This window comes from Gigantopelta aegis, chromosome 12 (genome assembly GCF_016097555.1).
Source record: "Gigantopelta aegis isolate Gae_Host chromosome 12, Gae_host_genome, whole genome shotgun sequence".
Lineage (NCBI taxonomy): Eukaryota > Metazoa > Mollusca > Gastropoda > Neomphalida > Peltospiridae > Gigantopelta > Gigantopelta aegis.
The window spans coordinates 13,574,246-13,598,491 of record NC_054710.1 but is presented as its reverse complement, the minus strand read 5'-3'; the positions used below and the strand labels follow the sequence as shown (position 1 = coordinate 13,598,491).

Here is a 24,246-nt window from a genome sequence, read left to right as displayed (position 1 = left end):
CCAAATATACCCCTCATTTGTTGCTCCTCGATTTAGTACAAATCAGTTTCTAAGCAAGTTATTCCAAGGTTGAAACAGACTGCAAACAACAGACATTTAAAAAAATTAAAACTCTTTAATTTTTAACTTTTTTACAGTGATATTTGACCAAATATACCCTTGACGTAGCTCCTTCATTTAGTACAAACCAGTTTCTGCGCAAGTTATTCCAAGGTTGACACAGAATGCAAACAACTGACAAAAGATATTTTAAAATAAGAACCATTTTATTATCAACATTTTTAATAGTGATCAGTGTTCAAGATTAACGGTATCCCGACATGCCGGGGATACCAGAATTTAATTTTGGATACCGAACTTCAAGAACCACAGGGATACCATATAATGTTGTTGCTGTTTTTTCAATCCTGCATTGTTATTTTTCGCTGAAACACTTACGGGTTAAGTTAAGTAACAATATTTTCAAGCTCGTACCCAGTCTAATGCTATGCAGTGACAATATCTCCCCCCATCTCGTACCCAGTCTATTAATGCTACACTGGAGCAATAGCAGCATAGCAATAGACTGGGAACCTTAGAGTCACTACGTTGGATCTTTTCTCCCTGCAAATGTTATTTGAGATATTGATTCCACATCTGCAGAAAATTGATACAGGTTGGTTTATCATTAGTACTGTCCAAAACACTTATAGATTACTGCTAAATATTAATTTATGTCAGTATTACGCAAAAATAGATACAGCAAATATTTTTGCTGATTCCATTTGATTGCGAATTTTACGAATTTCTTGATTTCGATTGCAGCGTAACAATAGACTTGCATGGAAAGAGAAAAGTGTCATCCAAGTTTGTTACGATGTTATTTATGAATTTCATTTAAGTGGAATATTAAATTCTCAGGTGGGATACCAGATTTTGAAATGTTAGTATCCAACTGGGATACTGCCCAACATTTTTAATCTCAAACACTGGTGATGGGAGTGGGACATGCATAACCCAGTGGTAAAGTGCTCAGCTGATGTGCGGTTGGTCTAGGATCGATCCCCGTCAGTGAGCTTATTGGACTATTTCTCATTCCAGAAAGTTCACATGAACAACCGATATATCAAAGTCAAAGGATGTGCTATCCTGTCTGTGGATTTGTGCATATATAAAAGATCTGTTGCTACTAATGGAAAAATACAGCAGGTTTCCTCTCTAAGACTAAATGTCAAAATTACCTAATTTTTGACATCCAATAGCCAATGATTAATAAATCAATGAAGCTCTAGTGGTATTGTTAAACAAAACAAACTTCTTTTTTTATTACACAGAACCAACATATGAGATCTGAATCTTCCTCAGTCACATGGAAGGAAATGGAAATGTTTTAGTTAACAATGCACTCAACACATTTTATTTACGGTTATATGGCATCAGACATATGGTTAAGGACCACACAAATATTGAGAGGAAACCCGCTGTCGCCACTTCATGGGCTACTCTTTTTGATTAGCAGCAAGGGATCTTTTATATGCACCATCCCACAGACAGGGTAGTATATACAACGGCCTTTTATATGCCAGTCGTGGTGCACTGGCTGGAACGAGAAATAGCCCAATGGGCCCACCGATGGGAATCGATCTCAGACCGACCGCGCATCAAGCGAGCACTTTACCACTGGGCTACGTCCCGCCCCCAGTCACAGGGATGAAGAGGAAGATATTTTAATATTAATAATTAATACTATTTTTAGTTGAGCTTTAACAATGACGTTGTTTAATATGTTATCCTCAAATCGATAACTTCCTTATCGTTTATGATAAAGATATGAAGGTAACTGCATTGTTAGGCGATACAATACTACATGCATTGTATTACATACATGTATAACAAACATGGTGTAGAAAATGTACTGTATAGGTCTTATGTGACTCATCACTATCACAGATGACACTTATGTGTCATAATAGTTGTTAATAATCCACTATGCAACATTTTTAGAGTATTGTAATACTGCAATAAAATTGAAATGAATGGAATATTTGTTTAACGACACATCAAAACATTCTAAACAACAGCTACAGTGTATTTGCGCATTGTCTAACATATGGTTATTGTTTCAACATTTATGGTAGTACTAAACCAAATACATGCAACTTCCGGCTGGGTCAAAGATCGAGGTGCATCCAACTTTTGATAGAGAAGTCAATCACACTGCTGTCATTAACCTGTTGATTGGTGAAAATCTAACACTGATGACCACTGGTAGTATATAGTCAGGGTTTCTGCCAGAGGGTAAAACGAGTATGGCACCATACCCAAATTTTGGGGCAATTTTTTTTTTTAAATTAACCTTTAGAAAAAATTACTCTTATCATTTACTATATGATTTTCTTAACCCTAACCCTAAACTTAATCCATTTTCTCTCTGGGGGAGCCCCCCCCCCCCCCCCCCCCCCCCCCCCCCCCCCCCCCCCCACCATACCCCATGTTGACTGTGGTTGCATTCAATTCCATAGTGCCATACCCAAAAATTTCTTTCTGGTAGAAACACTTTATAGTAAATGTGCTTTGCGGTATTTCGTTCTCCTCCACATTTTTATATCAATGACACCACCACCTATATTTTGATCGACTGGGTGCCCCTGCTTATAAATATAAATTACACAAACAAGCAAGAGAACAGTGTCATGAATGAAAAACAAAGTTTCAGCGTCTTTATGACAGAATGATAATGGAAATTATATACTTCATAAATGTGTATCAACCAATGCCGTTACCATGGCCCAAGTATCGAAATAAGTCGAGAAACGGTCGTTCAGGTTACCGGGAGGTTACCACATGTAAGATAAGTCGAGAACAGTGTTTCATTCTCGACAAAACATTTCAACGTAGTTTCCATTTCTGAACGTAAACCAAGCAATGCATTCTGAACTTCCATGTTTCATTTTCTCGTAAGGAATTGCATCGATGTTCGTGCGCACTTGTGCCATTGCAAGCAATTATAGTCATTCCGCGTTTAGTCAGCATCCACTAGATGAATTTACTTCCACGTTTAATTTTCTCATACGAAATTCCACCGATGTTCATGTGCACTTGTGCAATTGCAAGCAATTTTGGCAATCCGCGTTTAAGCAGCGCCCACTAGATAAATTTACTTCCAGATTTCGTTTCTCGTACCGATGTTCATGTGCACCGATGCAATTTCAGAATGTTCGCATTTTAGAAGCATCAACTACAATAATCATCTGGCACACATGTATGGGCGTTAAAAGTAGTAGTAACAGGAATTCAATTCTAACTTTCATATAGTTGTGGTAACCTATATAGGTTACCAGGCTATATTTTGTGGTAACCTGTAAATGGGTTACCAGATACAATGCTTATTTCGATGCCTGATGACCCATAATTCATTGGAACCCGTGCATGGGTTATCAGGCACTAGATGCCTATTTTGATGCTTGGTTTTAATTTAAAAGTGCCTTTTCTGACATCAAACTCGCCTCAATAAGTTAGGTTGTAGATTAAGTATCAATCAATCAATCTTTATTTCTTTGTATATAAGAATAATACAAGAACATGGCACCTTTTCAAACATAAGTAAGAACATTTAACCTTCTGAGTACTGCAGGCGAGATATCTCGCCCGACGTCACGTCAGTCGACATACTGTACACTGTATACAGTGCATTCCCCAATTCATATTTCCCGCCGTTTGGCACACGACACTCACCAGAAACGGAAAAATAATAAAAGAAAAAAGATTTTTTTTCAAAATGGTGGCTTTTGTTTTGATTTTTTCAATTGAAAATACCTTGAAATTTTGAGTTCAAAAAGTTGTTTTCGGCAAGTATTTTCGCTTGACAACAATGGCGGCACGTCGCAGTCATTTTCAGGGATCAATAGCTGATTGTGACAGCTAATTTGATAATAAATTTGATCGTTTTACCAACAACGATTTTAAGTGAACAAGGGCACATTCTGTATCTAAACAGACATAATGGTATATATATTTTAGAAGGTTTAATAATAAATAGAACTATGCTACTTATACTGAGGTCGAGGATGTCGAGGAAATCAGTAATTAGTTTTAAACTGAAATCAATGCCCAAGCAAGACGACATACCGAGTATAGACGTCAAACTCACCTCAATAATTAGTTTTAAACTGAAATCAATGCCAAGCAAGATGGACATACCGAGTAAAGACATCAAACTCACCTAAATAATTAGTTTTAAACTGAAATCAATGCCAAGCAAGACGGACATACCGAGTAAAGACGCCAAACTCACCTCAATAATTAGTTTTAAACTAAAATCAATGCCAAACAAGACGGACATACCGAGTAAAGACGTCAAACTCACCTCAATAATTAGTTTTAAATTGAAATCAATGCCAAACAAGACAGACATACCGAGTAAAGACATCGAACTCGAACACAGAAATGTAGTCGTTGCACGTGAGGTCTATGGTGGACTTCAAGGCCATGGCTTCGAGTGGCGAGCTGATCGGGTGCGTCTCATTCAGTGTGCCGCGGAAATCCTTCCACGAAACAATGATTCTAAAAACACAAAGAATTTTATTTATTTAAACATACCAGGACTTCTAGATTATGGTAGTCCCACTTCCATGGCTAGTGATATTCAATGTTGGGCTAGTAAATAACTAGTATTGTTATGCCCGACGGCTAGTCAACAAAAATTGCCAAATGTTGCAGTTAAGTCTATTTTGTAAATATGAATATCCTGTCCCCAACCCCAAAATTGCCATGCCCAATGGGTAATGAACAAAAATTGTCAAATGTTGCAGTTAAGTATATTTTGTAAATATGAATATCCTGTCCCCAACCCCAAAATTGCTATGCCCGACGGCTAGCAAACAAAAATTGTCAAATGTTGCAGTTAAGTCTATTTTGTAAATATGAATATCCTGTCACCAACTCCTAAATTGCCATGCCCAATGGCTAATGAACACAAATTGTCAAATGTTGCAGTTAAGTCTATTTTGTAAATATGAATATCCTGTCCCCAACCCCAAAATTGCTATGCCCGACGGCTAGCAAACAAAAATTGTCAAATGTTGCAGTTAAGTCTATTTTGTAAATATGAATATCCTGTCCCCAACCCCAAAATTGCCATGCCCAATGGGTAATGAACAAAAATTGTCAAATGTTGCAGTTAAGTCTATTTTGTAAATATGAATATCCTGTCACCAACTCCTAAATTGCCATGCCCAATGGCTAATGAACACAAATTGTCAAATGTTGCAGTTAAGTCTATTTTGTAAATATGAATATCCTGTCCCCAACCCCAAAATTGCTATGCCCGACGGCTAGCAAACAAAAATTGTCAAATGTTGCAGTTAAGTCTATTTTGTAAATATGAATATCCTGTCACCAACTCCTAAATTGCCATGCCCAATGGCTAATGAACACAAATTGTCAAATGTTGCAGTTAAGTCTATTTTGTAAATATGAATATCCTGTCCCCAACCCCAAAATTGCTATGCCCGACGGCTAGCAAACAAAAATTGTCAAATGTTGCAGTTAAGTCTATTTTGTAAATATGAATATCCTGTCACCAACTCCTAAATTGCCATGCCCAATGGCTAATGAACACAAATTGTCAAATGTTGCAGTTAAGTCTATTTTGTAAATATGAATATCCTGTCCCCAACACCCAAATGTTAGTGTTTTTAAGCTTTATCTCCCTCTTTAGGTGACATATTTGAGGCTGGTGAATTTTTAATCATGGCTAGTAAATGTTTTTAATCACTGATCCCATGGCTAGTGGATTTTTTTAAATTTGTAGAACCCCTGTATTTATATACAATGTACACTAGTTAACACATTTTAACGAGGACCCAGCGAACTAATCATTATATTGTACAGGCTTTCAGCAAGAGGGTAGAACCCCTGTATATACAATGTACACTAGTTAACACATTTTAACGAGGACCCAGCAAACTAATCATTATATTGTACAGGCTTTCAGCAAGAGGGTAGAACCCCTGTATATACAATGTACACTAGTTAACACATTTTAACGAGGACCCAGCGAACTAATCATTATATTGTACAGGCTTTCAGCAAGAGGGTAGAACCCCTGTATATACAATGTACACTAGTTAACACATTTTAACGAGGACCCAGCAAACTAATCATTATATTGTACAGGCTTTCAGCAAGAGGGTAGAACCCCTGTATATACAATGTACACTAGTTAACACATTTTAACGAGGACCCAGCAAACTAATCATTATATTGTACAGGCTTTCAGCAAGAGGGTAGAACCCCTGTATATACAATGTACACTAGTTAACACATTTTAACGAGGACCCAGCAAACTAATCATTATATTGTACAGGCTTTCAGCAAGAGGGTAGAACCCCTGTATATACAATGTACACTAGTTAACACATTTTAACGAGGACCCAGCGAACTAATCATTATATTGTACAGGCTTTCAGCAAGAGGGTAGAACGGGTATGGTGCCATACCCCAATTTTTAGGCAGATTTTATTTTTTAAAGTTAAATTTTGACAAAATTAATTACTCTTATCATTACTATATGATTTTCTTAACCCTAATCCTAAAGTTAACCCATTCCCTTTCTGGGAGAGGCCCCTCCATACCCCGTTGACTGTGGTTGCATTCAATTCCATAGCGCCATACCCAAACATTTCTTTCTGGCAGACACTGTTGAAAAACATATCCAATGAAAACAACCCATTTTCATAGTGATTGCGTAGGCAAGAGAACACCGAATGTCTGACGGCTCAGCTGTACTATCACAGGATGCAGGTTTTTTTGCCAGGTCCTCATTAAGGTAATATACACGTATTATATATGTAGCATCGGCTCAGGATATCACACAGATTATTAGAGAAGAAACCTGCTGTCATCAGTCCAAAGGCTGTTCTTTTCAATTAGCAGCACTGACAGAGCTTTAGGTCTCACTAATTTGGGCACAATGGGACTTTTGTCTTTTCTAAGTGCAGGAAAAGAAAGAAATGTTTTATTTAATGACACACTCAACACATTTTATTTACGGTTATATGGCGTCAGACATTTGGTTAAGGACCACACAGATTTGGAGAGGAACCCGCTGTCGCCACATAGGCTACTCTTTTTACGACAGGCAGCAAGGGATCTTTTATTTGCGCTTCCCACAGGCAGGACAGCACAAACCATGGCCTTTGTTGAACCAGTTATGGATCACTGGTCGGTGCAAGTGGTTTACACCTACCCATTGAGCCATGCGGAGCACTCACTCAGGGTTTGGAGTCGGTATCTGGATTAAAAAAACCATGCCTCGACTGCGATCCAAACCCAGTACCTACCAGCCTGTAGACCGATGGCTAATCACGACGCCACCGAGGCCAGTCTCTAAGTGCAGGAAGTTTGTTTACTTCTAGTTTCAGTACTGTCATTAACAGCTGCTGGAGATTGTCAAGTCATTTTAATCAAATGAAACTTAACATTGCAGTGGTTTTGAGGTGAAATGGGTCAATTAATGAATCAATCCTGGATCAAACACATCAGGAAAGCATTTTGCTATTGAGCGACATCAAATCCCCGCCCCCCCCCCCCTCCCCACACACACACACACAATACGTGTTTATTGCAGTTTTGTATTAAACACCTACATGTAATTGTATATATGTAATACAGTGTGTATATCACTGTCAGCATCCTGTATCAAACACGTATCAGTAAAGCGTTTTACTATTGAGCCACATCAAATCCCCTCACCCCACCTCCCAATACGTGTATATATAGCAATGGTGTATTAAACACCCTATACATGTAATTGTATATACCGGTATGTATTTCTCCTACCTCTAGCCATGCAAGACAGGCGTATTCCATGATGTTAGCCCATGCGGAATAAATCGGTCTGGCATGACCACGTGACTTCTGTTGTTTGAGCTGATATTAACATTGGACGACGTCACGAAAATGGCAAAATAACGCAAGAAATGCTTTTTATATTTCATAAAAACAAGGAAACCTGCTGTCATCATGAAATTATACTATCATTTTCGGTTTATATTTTTAATATACTCGGCTTTTAGTATAAACCATTTTTGGGTACGACTTTTTCAATGGTTATGATTATTTTATTGCAAGATAAAAAATAAAAAATGTAGGTTTTTAAGTTTTCCCAAAATGCTTGTTTTTCATCTACTGGATTGGAGAAAAATAATTCCTCCATTACATATTCATGGACAGGGCTATTCCACCCTCGGGTACATAATATGATGTCAGGGACTCAGCAAGCCTCGTCCCTGACAACAAATTATGTACCCTCGGGTGGAATAGCCCTGTCCCACATGGACACATATGAAGGATTCTTTTAGTATATCATTGTTAGCATTGGACTAAAGAGTAAACATACATGTACATGTATACATGCACATGTCGGGGTCTATTGGCTGAAGCCCATAAAATATTAGCAATTTGATGAATTTAGCAATCAAATATATAACGAGGATATATATACGGTTTACCCTGGCGCGGGTGTATGTCATACATCTGGCAAGGGGAGATAATTCTGCAGTGGAGGTTATAACTCAGGGTCATATAGCATTGTTGTTGTGCTAGTACGGTAAGTTGAATAAGACTAATATAAATTTATTATTATTATTATATTTAATTTGCATTTCGCAATTTGGCAATCGATGATTTAAACCGTTTATAAACGGAAAATATGTATAGCAAAAATTAAGTCATTATAAGTCAGTGTTGAGATTAACCTAAACAACTACATATACAATGTAGTTAAAAATAAAAATTTAAATTAAATTAATAAAAATTAAAATTATAAGTGCTGATCCTGAATTTAAAAAAAAAAAAAAATTGAAGACAAGACATATATAAAAACGAAACTACAGGTTGGCCGTATATGAACATAAACATGATATTAAATCAATCCAACACCCCTTTATTTTCACAATGTTGTGTTCCTTCTTATGGATCTGGGCTAGTCTATTGTATCATGTAGGTGTCAGGTCAAGTAAAGTTTGTTTTATTTAACGACGCCACTTGAGCACATTGATTTTTTATCTTATCATCGGCTATTGGACGTCAAACATATGGTCATTCTGACACTGTTTTTTAGAGGAAACCCGCTGTCGCTATATATAGGCTACTCTTTTACGACAGGCAGCAAGGGATCTTTTATTTGCGCTTCCCACAGGCAGGATAGCACAAACTATGGCCTTTGCTGAACCATTGAGCCTTGCGGAGCACTCACTCAGGGTTTGGAGTCAGTATCTGGATTAAAAAATCCCATGCCTCGACTGGGATCCGAACCCAGTACCTACCAGCCTGTAGACCGATGGCCTAACCACGACGCCACCGAGGCCAGTGTGTCAGGTCTAGTAAATGTACATATATGTATGTAACTTGATATATATTGTACATGAATAACTATAATAATTGCAAACATCCTGTGGAAGTAGATTAAATAAAGATTCAAATCGCAGCTGCAGATACTGATCTACACATATCTGCATGTACAGCTACATTTTCCTTTTTCACATCAATAAAAGATATATGCATGCAGTGGCCCATGCAATTCAGAAAATTGCCTAACAATAACAAAATTAAAGAAAAGAAGAAGAAAAAAAAGAAGTAATGTTTTATTTAACGACGCACTAAAAACATTTTATTTACATAGTTACGTGGCGTCGGACATATGGTTATAAAAACCACAGATATTGAGAGAGAAAACCCACTGTCGCCACTTCATCCGCTACTCTTTTTTATTAGCAGCAAGTGTTCTTTTATATGCACCATCCCACAGACAGGGTAGTACATACCACGGCCTTTGATATACCAGTCGTGGTGCACTGGCTGGAATGAGAAATAGCCCAATGGGCCCACTGACGGGGATCGATCCCAGACCGACCGTGCATCAAGCGAGCGCTTTACCACTGGGCTACGTCCAGCCCCCCAAAGTTAAAAATGTATTTTCTTTAACACATAGATTTATTAAACATCTTGTTTTGATTTGGCATGATATTAGACACCAGCACAGGTTGCACCGTTTGTGTTTGATCATTTTATTAATATTAGTGGATCCAATTCACATATGATTACAAACTACCCACCGTTATACAATTCACTATTCTTACTCGAATGTTTTATTTAATGACACACTCGACACATTTTATTTATGGTTAAATATGGTGTCGGACATATGGTTAAAGACCACAGATACTGAGAGAGAAAACATGCTGTCGCCATTTCATGGGCTACTCTTTTTGATTAGTAGCAAGGGTTCTTTTATATGCACCATCCCACAGACAGGGTCGTACATACCACAGCCTTTGATATACCAGTCGTGGTGCACTGGCTGAAGTGAGAAATAGCCCAACGGGCCCACCGACGGGGATCGATCCCAGTCCCGACTGCGCATCAAGCAAACACTTTAGCACTGGGCAACATCAAAATAAATTACATTTTAAATGTAGTTGAAAACTGTTTTGGAATACACTACATGTACATACATGTATGTATGCATGTAACCAATTTTTTGGCTTAAAAAAACGTCCTGATATTTTTAATTTGTCTGTAATCCTGCATGTACATGTATTAAACAAATGTACATGTATGTATATATATGTATAGTGACTACATAAAAAAATAAAATAAATAAAGAACAGCTTAACAAAATGCAATACTGCGTATACAGTATAATATGAACACAAAACCTGTACAGACAAATATCCCCGAGCTTTTTTAAAATTTTAACTTTCTCAATTGACACAGTCAGTGAGTCATGCTGTGTTAATATCTACAGTAAACCGTACACATGAATATAAGGGTATATATATACATATAGCTACACACGAACAGACAATAGTTTGTTCTAATTCGTGATACGTATTATATAACACACATTTCTCAGGTTACTTCACAATAATATTGCATTTAACAAAACACTAGACGAGGGACGTAGCCAAGTGGTAAAGTGCCCACTTGATATGCGGTCAGTGGGTTATTTCTCATTCCAGCCAGCATTGTACCATGACTGCTACATGTATATCAAAGGCCATGGTATGTTATCTTGTCTGTGGGATTGTGCATATATATATATACATGACAGGGCTCGAAACTCGTCAAAAAATATGGTGGCCCAAACTTGCTTTAGGTAGCCCAAACATGAAATATTCGTATTTCAGGTTTTAAGCCAAATATTTAAGTAAGCATATGAAATGTGCTTCAATAAAATAATATTGATTTGAAGAACCATTTCTACATAGCAAAGAAAGAAAAAAAGAAAGAAATGTTTTATTTAACGACGCACTCAACACATTATTTTACGGTTATATGGCGTCAGACATATGGTTACGGACCACACAGATTTTGAGAGGAAACCCGCTGTCGCCACTACATGGGCTACTCTTCCGATTAGCAGCAAGGGATCTTTTATTTGCGCTTCCCACAGGCAGGATAGCAATAACCATGGCCTTTGTTGAACTGGTCGGTGCAAGTGGTTTACACCTACCCATTGAGCCTTGCGGAGCACTCACTCAGGGTTTGGAGTCGGTATCTGGATTAAAAATCCCATACCTCGACTGGGATCCGAACCCAGTACCTACCAGCCTGTAGACCGATGGCCTACCACGACGCCACCAAGGCCGGTTCCTCTCTAAGAGTACAGGTACGTGTTAAAATTACCAAATGTTTGCTATCAAATAGCTGATGATTAATAAATGTGCTCTAGTGGTGTAATTAAACAAAACAAAACTATGATCAGCTATTGTATGTACATGTATATTTACAGTAGTAAGGACAACTGCGAGAAGTTTCTACAGGGAGAGGCAGTTTCTGCCAGAGGATATGAAGGGTAAAATTATGTACCCTAAAATCTTGGAAATTAATTGATATGTTTTTGTAATATTTAGATACATTATTATGTACAGTAAAACTACTAAAACAAACAAAACAATGTACATGTAGAAAATATTTCAGAAACTGTGGGTGCCCTTTTTTGACAATAATGAACGAATGAATGAATGTTTAATGACACCCCAGCACAAAAAATACATTGGCTATTGGGTGTCAAACTATGGTAAATACAAACATATTAAGTGATGAGCTTTTTTGACAATAACACTCTCTCTAGATTTCTGCCAAAAAAAAATTTTCATGGTACAAGTATGTAATAAAAACAACACAGATCACATACAACGTAGCTGCCCCTACCAGGTAGTTATGGGTTAAAAATGTTTTGCAATTTTACACTGTATTTAATGTACTCTGACAGAAATTCTGCCTCTCCCTGTAGAAACATTTACCAGCAATTGTCCTGGCTACTGTAAATGTATGTACAGTAGCTGACAGGTTTTGTTTTGGTTAACAACACCACTAGAGCACATTGATCAATTAAACATCGGCTGCTGGATGTCAAACATTTGGTAATTCTGACACATTAATTGTAGACATCAGAGAAAACACGCTATATATTTCCTAATGAAGCAAGAGATCTTTTATATTATATACACTTTCCTACAGACATGAAAGCACATAACATGGCCTTTGACCAATTGTGGAGCACTGGTACGTTGGAACGAGAAAACCCCCCAATCAGTTGAATGGATCCAATGAGGTGGTTCGATCCTACGACACAAGCATTTCAAGCGAGCAATCAACTGACTGAGCTGATCACAACTTAAACCTATTCCTTTTTTAGTTTCTAAACTGACAACCTGGCTGAAGCTTTATGTCACTAATATATCACTTGTTTTGATTTCGCTCAATTTTAAGATTGTTAATATTTTTATTTACAGTATACAGTGAAACCTGTCTAAACCGGATCATGGCGGGGACTTAATATTTATCCGATTTGGAGAGAATCCAGTGTTTAGAGGGTCACGTTTTAGAATATAGAGTTATTTCCCTTGACATCGAATTCGTAACTGTGAACGAACATGTCCGTGAATTGTCAAATGAATTTGACTGTTGAAGCTACGACTCATAATAATGTCGCTATATCCCAGTTTTGTTATGTATCAGTGTTCGAGATTAAAAATTTTGGCCAATATCCCAGTTGGATACTAACATTTCAAAATCTGGTATCCCACCTGAGAATTTAGTATTGTATGACATCCCGGTGGGATACTGGGTTCTTGAAGTCTGGTATTCAAAATTAAATTCTGGTATCCCTGGGATATCGAGATACTGTTAATCTCGAACACTGCATGTGTATCTTTCTTATTTATTAACTAACATTAAAACATAAATAAAAACAACAGGTGTATAAATAATTTAGGATTTTTTTTTTTACCACAATTAAGGTTGCAAAATGACAGTTGGCAAACAAAATTGTGCCCAATCTTTTTGTTTACAATAAAATACGTTTTCAATCAATAAAGATAGAAACAATTGTTCAGATCAACATTTAAAAAACGAGGGGTTGAAAAATATACTATCCCTTCAATTATTAATGTACTACTAGTTTTCCTGACTGTGCTACGTCGCCCTGTACAACATTGCGTAATGAAATTGTTTATATATTGTTTATTGTCTACATGTGTATGTATTACTGCGTACTAGCTGGAATTACAAACGAACTCACTCCAAACACTAGTCTCGATCAAAAAGACGTTTATTTTGTACCGGTATGTGCGCGAGAAAGGTCTTAGTAGCGCGAAGATTTGTCTTGCAGAAAACAATGTAGCTGAAAAAAAGCGTAAGCAGAATAGTCGCAGGAGATTTTCGGTATTCCGTGCTTTATTTTCACTTTCATGACGGAATATTGGAAGAATTGTTTTACTATTCCGTTTCGAAATTAACTATTTGCAGAATAGCGGAATAGCATAAAATTAGAAAATTTGTTTCTAGTTTTCATTATTATTCATACTTACCTAGTGCTAGCACAACAAATATGCTATTCAACCTGAGTCATACCTACACACTGCAGAATTCTCTCCCTTGCCGGATATGCGTAATGCTATCCTTGCACGGGCTACCTGTAACTTCATTCTCGGTTCAAAGTCCACCCACCGAGGGAAATCCTCATAGGGGTGGGTGGGAGGTATAGTTTGTTGTGCTAGCACTAGGTAAGTATGAATAATAATGAAAATTAGAAACAAATTTTGTAATAGTCTTATTCAACTTACTGTGCTAGCACAACAAATATGCTATAACGGACGTGCAATGACACTGTTAGAGCACGTGAATTCAACATTAATGGGAGGAGGTAAGAAAATAGAGGACCCAAAAAGCTCCTTTGAAGTAATGACATGGAGATAGGACGAACCACGACATACGGTAACAAGGAGTCAAAAAACTTTTGGGAATAAAAAGGGGCTTCCCAAAAGAAAAACTCATCCCCATGAAAGGGAGGAAAAACATCTCCCCAGGGAGAGGAAACGGTAGACAACACTACAAAAAAACCCATCCCTCAGAAAAGGGTGGAGTGTTAACATGTCCGAAGCGTGAATCGATGGCAGTCGGACGGAAAAGAGGTCGACCCCTTTCCATTGCCCTGTGCACAGACACGACGTGTTGAGCCGCAATGACTGTCTGGATCCTACGGGTACCGTCAGGACCAACCGCCATATCCCGGAAATAGAAACGGTCAAAAGTGTGCCGTCCTTTCCAAACCCCTGCATTCATGACCTTTATAATATCTAAAGAGTAATGAAAATTCAGGGAAGCAGAAATGGCTCGGATCTCATGTGGTTTAACAGAGAAATTCCGTAACACATGATCACCCGCCATCTCATATGCTAGCTTGATGGTAGCTGCTATCCATCGAGACAAAGCATTTTTTGTGACATCACCCGGCCTAATGGTATAAGAAATAAACAATCTCTTTTTACCCTGCCGCCGGTTTTTCGTACGCTCCAAATAATACTTCAATGCTCTCACCGGGCAAAGAAATCTATCCGAGTTATCAGATGACAGTGTACGAGATAAAACTGTGAATGACAGTAGGTAGAAACTCTTCCCCCGGAGACAAAGATAGGGTCGGTACGTAAAGTGGCAGACCCGTCCGAATTGTAATCAACCAAGTCATGCAAAAAAGCATGTATCTCACTGATCCGACGACAAGCTGCCAGTGAAACCAGAAACACGTCAAGGCACACCCGTAAGAGCATATAACAACCGTGAATTGTAATGATTTAAGTAAATAATGCAACACCAAGTTCGTAGAAAAGTACTCTGCTAAACCGTTGACAGTAGGCGATAAGGGATCGAAATCCCGTGCGTTCGCCCAACGAACCCACATACGCCAGTGACGCTGATAAACCAACTTGGTAGATTTGCGCTTTGCTGAAGAGACGAGATGCGCAATTCTTGTCGAAAAACCTCTGCGTCGCAAGGAAGCCCTGATAACCTCCACGCATGAAGCCAGAAGACCTCGCTGAGTAGATCGGACAACACTGGTAACTGGAACTGGAATGCCACTAACAGTGACAGGAGCTGTGGAAACCAGGGCTGCGCCACCCACAGAGGAGCTATCAACGTCACGTGACAAGGTTCCTGGACCACTTTGGTCAACACCTTGCCGAGTAAGACAGGAGGAGGGAAGGCATAAAAATCCAGTCCCGTCCAATCCATACTTAACGCATCGTACTCCAACGCCAATGTGTCCGGTAACGGGGACACGAACACCGGCAATTGGTTGTTCAACCGTGTGGCAAACATGTCCACCTGTGGACTGCCCCACACCCGAAAAACCGCTGCGACCACCCCTTTGTTCAACATCCACTCCGTCTGAACAGGGGTATGTCGACTGAGGGCATCTGCTAACACATTCACCGATGAAGGAATGTGTTTCACCCACAGAGTGGTCCCTAGTTGGTCGCAGAATTCCAAAATCGCAAGAGCTTTGCGACCCAAAGTCTCCGATTTGGTTCCACCCCAACGATTGAGATATGCCACTACCGATGTATTGTCGCATCTCAACAGAATTCGACGGTGTCGAAGAACACACCGGAAATGAAGACAGGCACGATGCACTGCCTCCATCTCCAAACAGTTGATATGAAGCTTCCTCTCGGAGAGATTCCATACCCCTGAAATGTGTTGATCCAACAGATGCGCCCTGTACCCGTGCAGCGATGAATCCGTGAACAGGATCAGATCCGGAGCAGGGGGCTGCAACGGAACTGATAGGGACATGCACTTGTCCGACAGGCACTCCTGTATCGGATGAGTGAACCATGGGCCCAGAGGCACTATCGTGTCCCAATTGTGACCGTCCCACCGTGGAGACAAATGCCACTGGAGTGGTCGTTTGAATCATCTGAACCGCACGATCAATGAGGCCAGAGATTCGAGGTGGCCCAACACCACGTGGAGAGATCGTACCGTAGTACTTTGCTCCCCCATCAAACATCGCGCCGACGTTTGGAAATTGTGGATACGCGCATCGGTGGGACGAACCAACGCTACCACAAGATCGAAGACCACTCTGAGATATGTGAAAATCTGAGCCGGCGTTAACTCCGATTTCACCCAATTGGGAATAAAACCCAATTGGAGGATCGTGTCCAAAACCAACCCGACATTGGTCTGACACTCCTGTTGCGACGAAGCTGGGATCAACCAATCGTCCAGATAGGTATGCATTCAAACCCCTAACAAATGAACATGACCTACCACCGCTTTTACCACAGCATGGGGACTCGTCGCCAAACCGAACAGGAGCACACGAAACTTGTACGCCTTCCCGTCGAACAGGAAGCGCAGAAACTTCCAAAACGCCTTGTGCACCGGGACATGGAGGTATGCGTCTTTCAGATCGATCGACGCAGCCCACTCCCCAATTTGAAGCAGGTTCCGGACCGAATGAACCGTTTCCATTTTCATGGAAGGAACATCGACGTAGACGTTCAGTGGCTTCAAATTTAGGATTGGTCTCCATTCTGCATTTTTCTTCCGGGCGAAGAATAGATGAGTATAAAATCCCGGAGTGTCCAGACTGACTCTCTGGATGGCCCCTTTGTCGAGAAACTCGGCAATCATACTCTCCACTAAAACGTGCCGATCCGCGGACGGTAACGGCGGCATTCTCAGAATGGAAGTAAGAGGGGGGCTCGAAGAAAAGGGTATTTTGTAACCGTGTCGAACGACCGACAGAACCCAGAGGTCGAGACCAGGCAGCTTGCACCAATTTCGAAGGAAATGGCGGAGCCTGCCCCCCACGGGTATGGTTGCTAACAGTACCTCCGAAAGCAACTGCTGATCATTCACGTACCCTCACCCCAACCGCTTACCACCCGTAGGCGCAACGCCTTTGGTGGACTGAGAACGGAACGCAGTACGACGTTTGCGTCCTTGCTTAGCGGAAGACGGGTTGTTACCTGGTTGCCTCCTAGTGTCGGGAACCCTAGGGATCTGAGCCGACTGTAAAAAAGCAGCCTTTTTCACCAGAGGTTGAGGGTCGACTGTTCGGGACTGGTCGCGACAAATCCTTGTCTAGGACAATATTAAAATCGGGACCGAAAAGTAAATTTTCCCGTACCGAACGTGTACGAAAAAACGTCTTCGCAACGTTTGACTCACTCAAACCCGCCAGGTAATGGTCACGCAGTAACGAAAGACTGTTCGCAAACAATCGGCCAGATAACTGAGCGATATGCTTAGAGGCTTTTGACGCAGCCTCCAAACAGCCTTTCGCCATCGCGGGAAGGCTCTCGACAGCCTTATCCAAGCCAAATAGGAACGTACCTAAATGGTTATTAACCTGGAACATCGACTTAGCCAGCCGTTCGATCGATTTCAGATCCGCGATTGGCAATGACACATGCGGCGATGGGGAACTAGTGGGAACGACCGCCGGATGTTCGAGAAAATCCGCCCCCAACGTCTCATAGGAGTCGGCACGAAAATGCGCGCTCCCGTTAAGATTTTCCCCGTAGGCAGTGCCGTTGGGTACTCATCAACACCCACTCCCAGGATACGATCACTGCCAGTGATCAACACATCAATGTCACAAAGTGAACTGTGCACCTCCTGTGCAAGTGGTAAACCCGACTCCTCACGAGGAGTGACCAAATTCAAAGAACGGTTCCCGAAGGAGACACCCTTGAATGTAGGCTGGGCCTCAACCTGAGGTATAGCGTCCCCGCATACCTGTCGACAGAACCACCGGATAATCGCACTCCTCCTCTACCTCCGAACCGAAGTGAGAGAGAGCTGGGTCAGCGACAGAATCCGGTCCAACCGACGCTTCCTATGAAGCCAGGTCACTGTCCACTGGATCCCGAAGATCTATATGGACTCCTCCCCCTAATCGAGACGCCCCTGGGGCAGCGTCTCCCAAGACGGAAACAATAGGAACCGAACGACAATCCCTAACTGCATCGTCAAACTGCTGTCGAGGCACAGTTTCTGCTGGTTTTGGCGGAAAACCGGGGGAGGGGGGTGGGGGGTGGAGGAATGGGAGCCGCACCCGACGGTCCTGTCTGCGAAAGCAATGATCCCAACTGAGGCGAAGCGTTCAAAAATTCCACAAAACTCCGAAACAACGTTTCCTGAAAGCCTAACGGTCGTTCCTGCGCCAAGTGCGGAACGGTCGGAGTTTGCGTCCACAGAGTACCCCCAGCCGAGGGGTATCTGCGCGAACCTCGTCCTCTATCGAGTAAAGTTGAAGAGGTAGGGACCAAAGACGGTGCAAAGTGTGAGGAGATGTCCGTTGCTACCGAAGACACCGGACCCTTGGGGTAAACATAAGCAAACGGAGGACCCAAACGGGATGAGTCCTCCACCCAACGGTAAACATCGGTCGGGATGCCATCAGAGACGGATCCCGGCATCGGAACAACTGGCTCAGTTCGAAGCAAACTGGCAGATCTCTCTTCGGGCCTTAAGAATGCTGAGGTGCCGAAACGACTGTCAGCAATCGAAGGCAAAGTCGGGGCCACCTGCTCTGCGGACGAAGCAGTGGACCTATGCACAATGGAGTGCATGTGCTCGGTAACCGATGAAGTCGTCAAAACCGGTGCCGCGACGACTCCACCCTGCCCCCCTTCTGTTTGTAAAGGTAACCGTAACGACGATGGCGACGCCCGCGATGAAGCCACACAAACAGAAGAAGGAGCCGTCACTAACGAAGACGGCTCACGTACTACGGTCACAATAGGAGCCCGGGGGGGGGGGGGCGCTCCCGAAGTATCTGTAACTGTACTCGTAACAAGGACCGACGAAGAAACACCCTTGTGTTTCCCCCCTTTCCGGACACTTTTCGAAGTGTCTACAGACGTATGGGACCTACCCACTAAGTCCAACTTGCCGACTACTGCCGAAGCAGACGACAAGATTTTGCTGGTACCCGAAACCTGAGTCTGCGAACCGAACCAAACCCACTGGTCAGGAGACCACGTGGCGCAGATCTTGAGAACAAGACCGACAGTCCGGACACAACACGTGTGTGTCTTTACATCGTAAAGGAAATGGACAACCATCTCGCGCACAAACTTTCCATGCGCTAGCTGTCAACGAACTCGCGTCGGACATGGTAAATTCAACACAGCATTCCCAACTACCAACCGTATGTCAAGTTCAACCAAAAAACAAACACAAAATTACAAGTAAAGAAAACTTTTTGCCAAAGCTTGACTGCAGAATTGAGAATGAAGTTACAGGTAGCCCGTGCAAGGATAGCATTGCACATATCCGGCAAGGGAGAGAATTCTGCAGTGTGTAGGTATGACTCAGGTTGAATAGCATATTGTTGTGCTAGCACAGTAAGTTGAATAAGACTATTCTACCCCTGAAAACGAGTCCATGGTTTGTTGTTTTGGTTCAGATTTGTTTTTTTGGAACAATGTTCATCGATATCGATTCAAGTTTCAGAACGTGTTCCAAACAGCGTTCACGTGTGTATATTTTACTTTAAATTAAGTTGTTTCTAACATTTACACTGTGTGTTAGTATTTCATTATCAAAGTGCATTGATTAAAAAAACAAAGGTGAAAAAGCTATAAAGAATTTGCTCAGCACTGCACTGCACCATGCAGACAGGACAATTGAAAACAATCAAGCTTTAATCACTCTGCTGTTTGCTAAGCTGGGCTGAGACTGCGGAAATCGGTGACCCGTGACGTAACACTGGATGCTGGACAGCAGAAATTCCGGTCTGCATTGTTTTCTGAAAGTCGTGTTTTTGTTAAGTTTACTCTTCATTTGTTTATACTACGCCGGTTTATTCAGGTTAATTAATAAAGGATTTTACATTTTTGAAATAAAAATCAATCCGGTCTCCGAAATGGACAGGTTCCGGTATTATCAGGTTTTCATGGTTTAAATAAGAGAATATTCAAGACCATGGAATATGGCCGGTTTTGACAGGATTTCAGTATGTTCAGGGTCCAGTTTAGACGGGCTTCACTGTATATATATATATATATATATACTGATATATGCAGGGCATATGTCATGTGACGAGAGCAAGCTTATCACCCTGCTTTAATCTGTTACCATCCTGCTTTAATCTGTTATCACCATGTACATGTGCCAATATGTCAGGACAAAATACAATAAACTATAATTCTGGTTGTCACAGCATTTCAATTGTGAACCATAACAATCATTTATAGTTATGATAATATTCATTATAGATATATACAGAATGTTATGTTTAAAAAAACAACAATGCTTGAAAAATAAAAATAAAGGCTACCTTAAAAAATAATAATAATAGAAATACAGCTGTCCAGTGTATCGGCGCATCCAGTGATTCAGCGCACTTGGTATTTTGCTTAAGTACAGGGCTCAAACTTAAAAATGTATCACCCACGGCAATTTTTTTTTTAAATGCCGTCGGTGAAAGGGCCCACCAACGGCAATTTTGAGTATGTTGATGGCAATTTTTTTAAACAGATTTTTGCACCAAATAAACTTGACTGAAAGGTTATTTTTCTGTATGTATATGTAGTCAAATTTCTTCAGTTTATGTCAACAAACTTCAATAAACAAGAATGTGTTATAAATGGAATCATGGACTAATAGCAAAAGCTTTAAAGCTTGTACACAATGTGACTTGTTTCCTTTGATGTCCAGTGTGCAGAATGATCGATGTTTTCAGTGAAAAAAAAAGTGTGCATTGTTAAATAGCGGAGCTGGGTGCGGTAAATTATAACAGAATTAATGCTGAAAAATAAAGGACACAGAAAAACAAATGGGGCTGCCAAATGTGAAAAGGGGCGGCATAACACGAAAGTGAGGAGGCAAAATGCAGTGAGAACGTATATTATACAACAACACAGGGTACGTGCATGGCTAAATATTGTTCCATCGAGTGGTACTAACTAAAATAGCATGTAAAAATTGTGATACGCAAAACTGTACCGGTATATTGTTGCAGAACTAGAAATAAGATCCACATGTGTGCACAATCTACCCGACAAAAAAATCTATGTAGGCATCTTAGCCGTGCATTTTTAACTAATAAAATGTAATAAAAAAAATAAGTGTTGAACGTATATTCATCCTGAGCAAATCAAAAGAATTAGTATGGTAAAAATGTAACGTGAGTAACCGTGGAATTGCACATATATATTTAGGTTTATTAGCCAGTAAGTGGCAGCAAAAACTAACTTGGTATTAGTGAGAAGTACATGTATGTTGGTATAATTATTCACACACTGGTATTATTCTATTAAAATAAAATGTTGGTAACTCGCGTTTCATATTTTTTGGTTACTTGCATTACAATTTTTGATGTATCGTGTCATGTCACTATTGTGAAAAAAAATTCATTTCACTACCTGTAGTATGTATTAGTGTAGGAAAATATCAAGTGTCATTTGTTAGAAACAAGAAATAAATGATAGAGAGAGAGAGAAAAAGCTATTTCTGGTTACTCGCGTTACATTGTGCTAGGTGGTCCTATTTGGGTTGCTAGTCACTTCATACCATAGTCATTTCGTACCTAATTTGGTCGTTTCGTACACTGGTCATTTTGTACCCTGGTCATTTCGTACCATTGCAAAATGTTATTTCATACCTTGGTCATTTCGTACCATAACTGAGTCATATCGTACCATGGCATAACAATTTATAACAATCACCCCGGTAGTGTCTTTTACAAAATAACATAAAATTACAAATTTGTGATTAATTTAAGGGATATTTTATCAGTAAAAGACTAAATATTATTGCCACTTTGTATAAACATTAGTAATTGGCTAATTTGGCAATCAGTAGGGTAGTTAATATTTTAATGGTTGTTATTGTTTACTGTAGAATACTTTATTTTCGTGGGATCAAATTTTCGTGATTGAATAAAAATGGGTCATTTCGCGAACATTTATTTTCGCGAATCTCCCAACCCCCATCAATAAAAAAACGAAGTACAGATGTCAATAATTTTGTTTTAAAAACATAACTTAGTTTTGCCGGTTGTTACGCTAATCTGTAGAACTAATCCTACATGTACACACGAGTGCTATATACATAAAACAATAGTTTTCTTGCTTTGACCAATCAAGACTTTATTGTTTACAAGTTAATAAGCTTACAGAAGGTGCTTACCGCGTACAGTTTTTCTTAATCCTTATAACTGTTATAAAAACAAAAACTGAAAATAAACGAAACGAAATTTGAAGGCACAAGCTACTAGTACTCAGTAACTTAAGTTTGATTGAAACAATATTTATTGCCGTCAAAATACTAGTTCAAAACGGTTTGTGATTGGTTAACAGGCCAAAAATAAAAATAAAATTGTGAAACATCTGAACATAGCCCAGTCCGGATTTTTTCACTTCCACATTTTTAATATACTGTGATAATGCATGTTTACTTCCGTCGTTGAACATGTGTAGACTGTCCAATGAACTGATCGCTAGCACATGCGAAGGAAAACAGCATAAAGCTTTTTAGTGTTAGTATTGTTTTATTATCATGTACCGTATACGCAAATATTTTCGCGGCTAAAATAATTCGCGATCGGGCCTTCATTTTATATTTTCGCGACTCTGTCCCCGATAATAAAATCAAAATTACCCAAATATTGCATTTGCCAAACCTCTTTCAATGACAATTTCATGAATACACCTGGACATGTTCATCATACTGTCAGCGGGACATCAGTGTTGTATACTAGTATGTATGTCTGATAGACATGTTATCGATGGGACATGCACATGCGATATAGAATGTTAAAAAATGCACATCAAATATCAGAAGAAATAACTTTTAATTATTAATGATTAATGCACAAATTTCCATTCAGCGTTACTAAAAAAACAAAAAACAAAACAAACAAAACTGAGAGTAGGTACCGACCGTAACAACAGACTTGCATCCAATTGTCTGTCACTTCAATCAAATCCACGTGACCATGCGGGCTTATACAACTACGTGACCTTGCTGGTAATTTGGCGGTAAAAACAAAGTGCAATTTTATATTCATTTAACAGGCACCTCTGATTGCTTGGTTCTGATATGAGGTGGGCGTGAATTCGCATTACAAGTGTAGAGATAAGAATATATATATTATAATGTAAATAATGTAAATATTTTGAACGTAAACATATATACACATCCATAGCCGCCGTCGACGGAACAGTTTACTGTGTTTCAGTGGTACTAGTTGTATTCTTCGCTACAGGCCAAAGACGCTCTGTAATCCCTGCTTTACGAAACCCAGTCACTACGTGATGAGGATTGTCAACGACATGCTGAAACGCTTTCATGAGCCATATTGTGCAGAGGGGTTTTACCACACTGGTATTCATGTTGACCTGGACAGCATTTGCCGCAGTTCCCTGATGTATTTGGTCTTTTACCTTGGCTCCATACCAATTAATGAACTCTTCTTTCATTACTCCCTTCATGGGTTTATTGATAGAAAGGTCCACTGGCTGTAATTTATCAGTGCAGTTTGCAGGAACTTGAACTGGTAAAATTCCATTTCTGTCCAAATGTTCCTTACAAGTGTCAGTCCACTGGGCCCTGAAAACATCGAACAAGCAGACCATTTTTTGGTCTTCCCGTAGGCCAAGTTCCTTGGTCACCTTTTTCCTGTACGGAATCAAGACATTATCAAAGTAGGAAATCATCGACGCCTCGTTGGACCAGTGTTTAGCGTTATGAGTGATATGCCAGTCCTCAGGCCACTTCACTCCCTCGGGCAGTTTTGGATGACATCTATCAGTTAATCCATCAAAGATTACCTGTGCAGGTAGAAATGATCCACTTGCAGCACCAGCTAAGACTGCAGTTATTTCACGCTTGTCATCTAATCCAGTGATAGGGACATTATGAGCGCCTGTCACTTCCATGGTGTAGTTACCG

At 40.1% G+C, this 24,246-nt stretch overlaps 1 protein-coding gene across 3 annotated transcripts in view; it reads right to left on the bottom strand.

Moving 5' to 3' along the window:
* The window catches only part of LOC121386551 (E3 ubiquitin-protein ligase CBL-like), a 66,402-nt gene that overhangs the window by 37,340 nt on the left and 4,816 nt on the right, over nt 1-24,246 (bottom strand). For all 3 annotated transcript variants that reach the window (XM_041517490.1, XM_041517491.1, XM_041517492.1), the window contains exon 2: nt 4,396-4,542. In XM_041517490.1, coding sequence (XP_041373424.1) covers nt 4,396-4,542 — 147 coding nt within the window. The remainder of the gene's footprint in view (nt 1-4,395; nt 4,543-24,246) is intronic.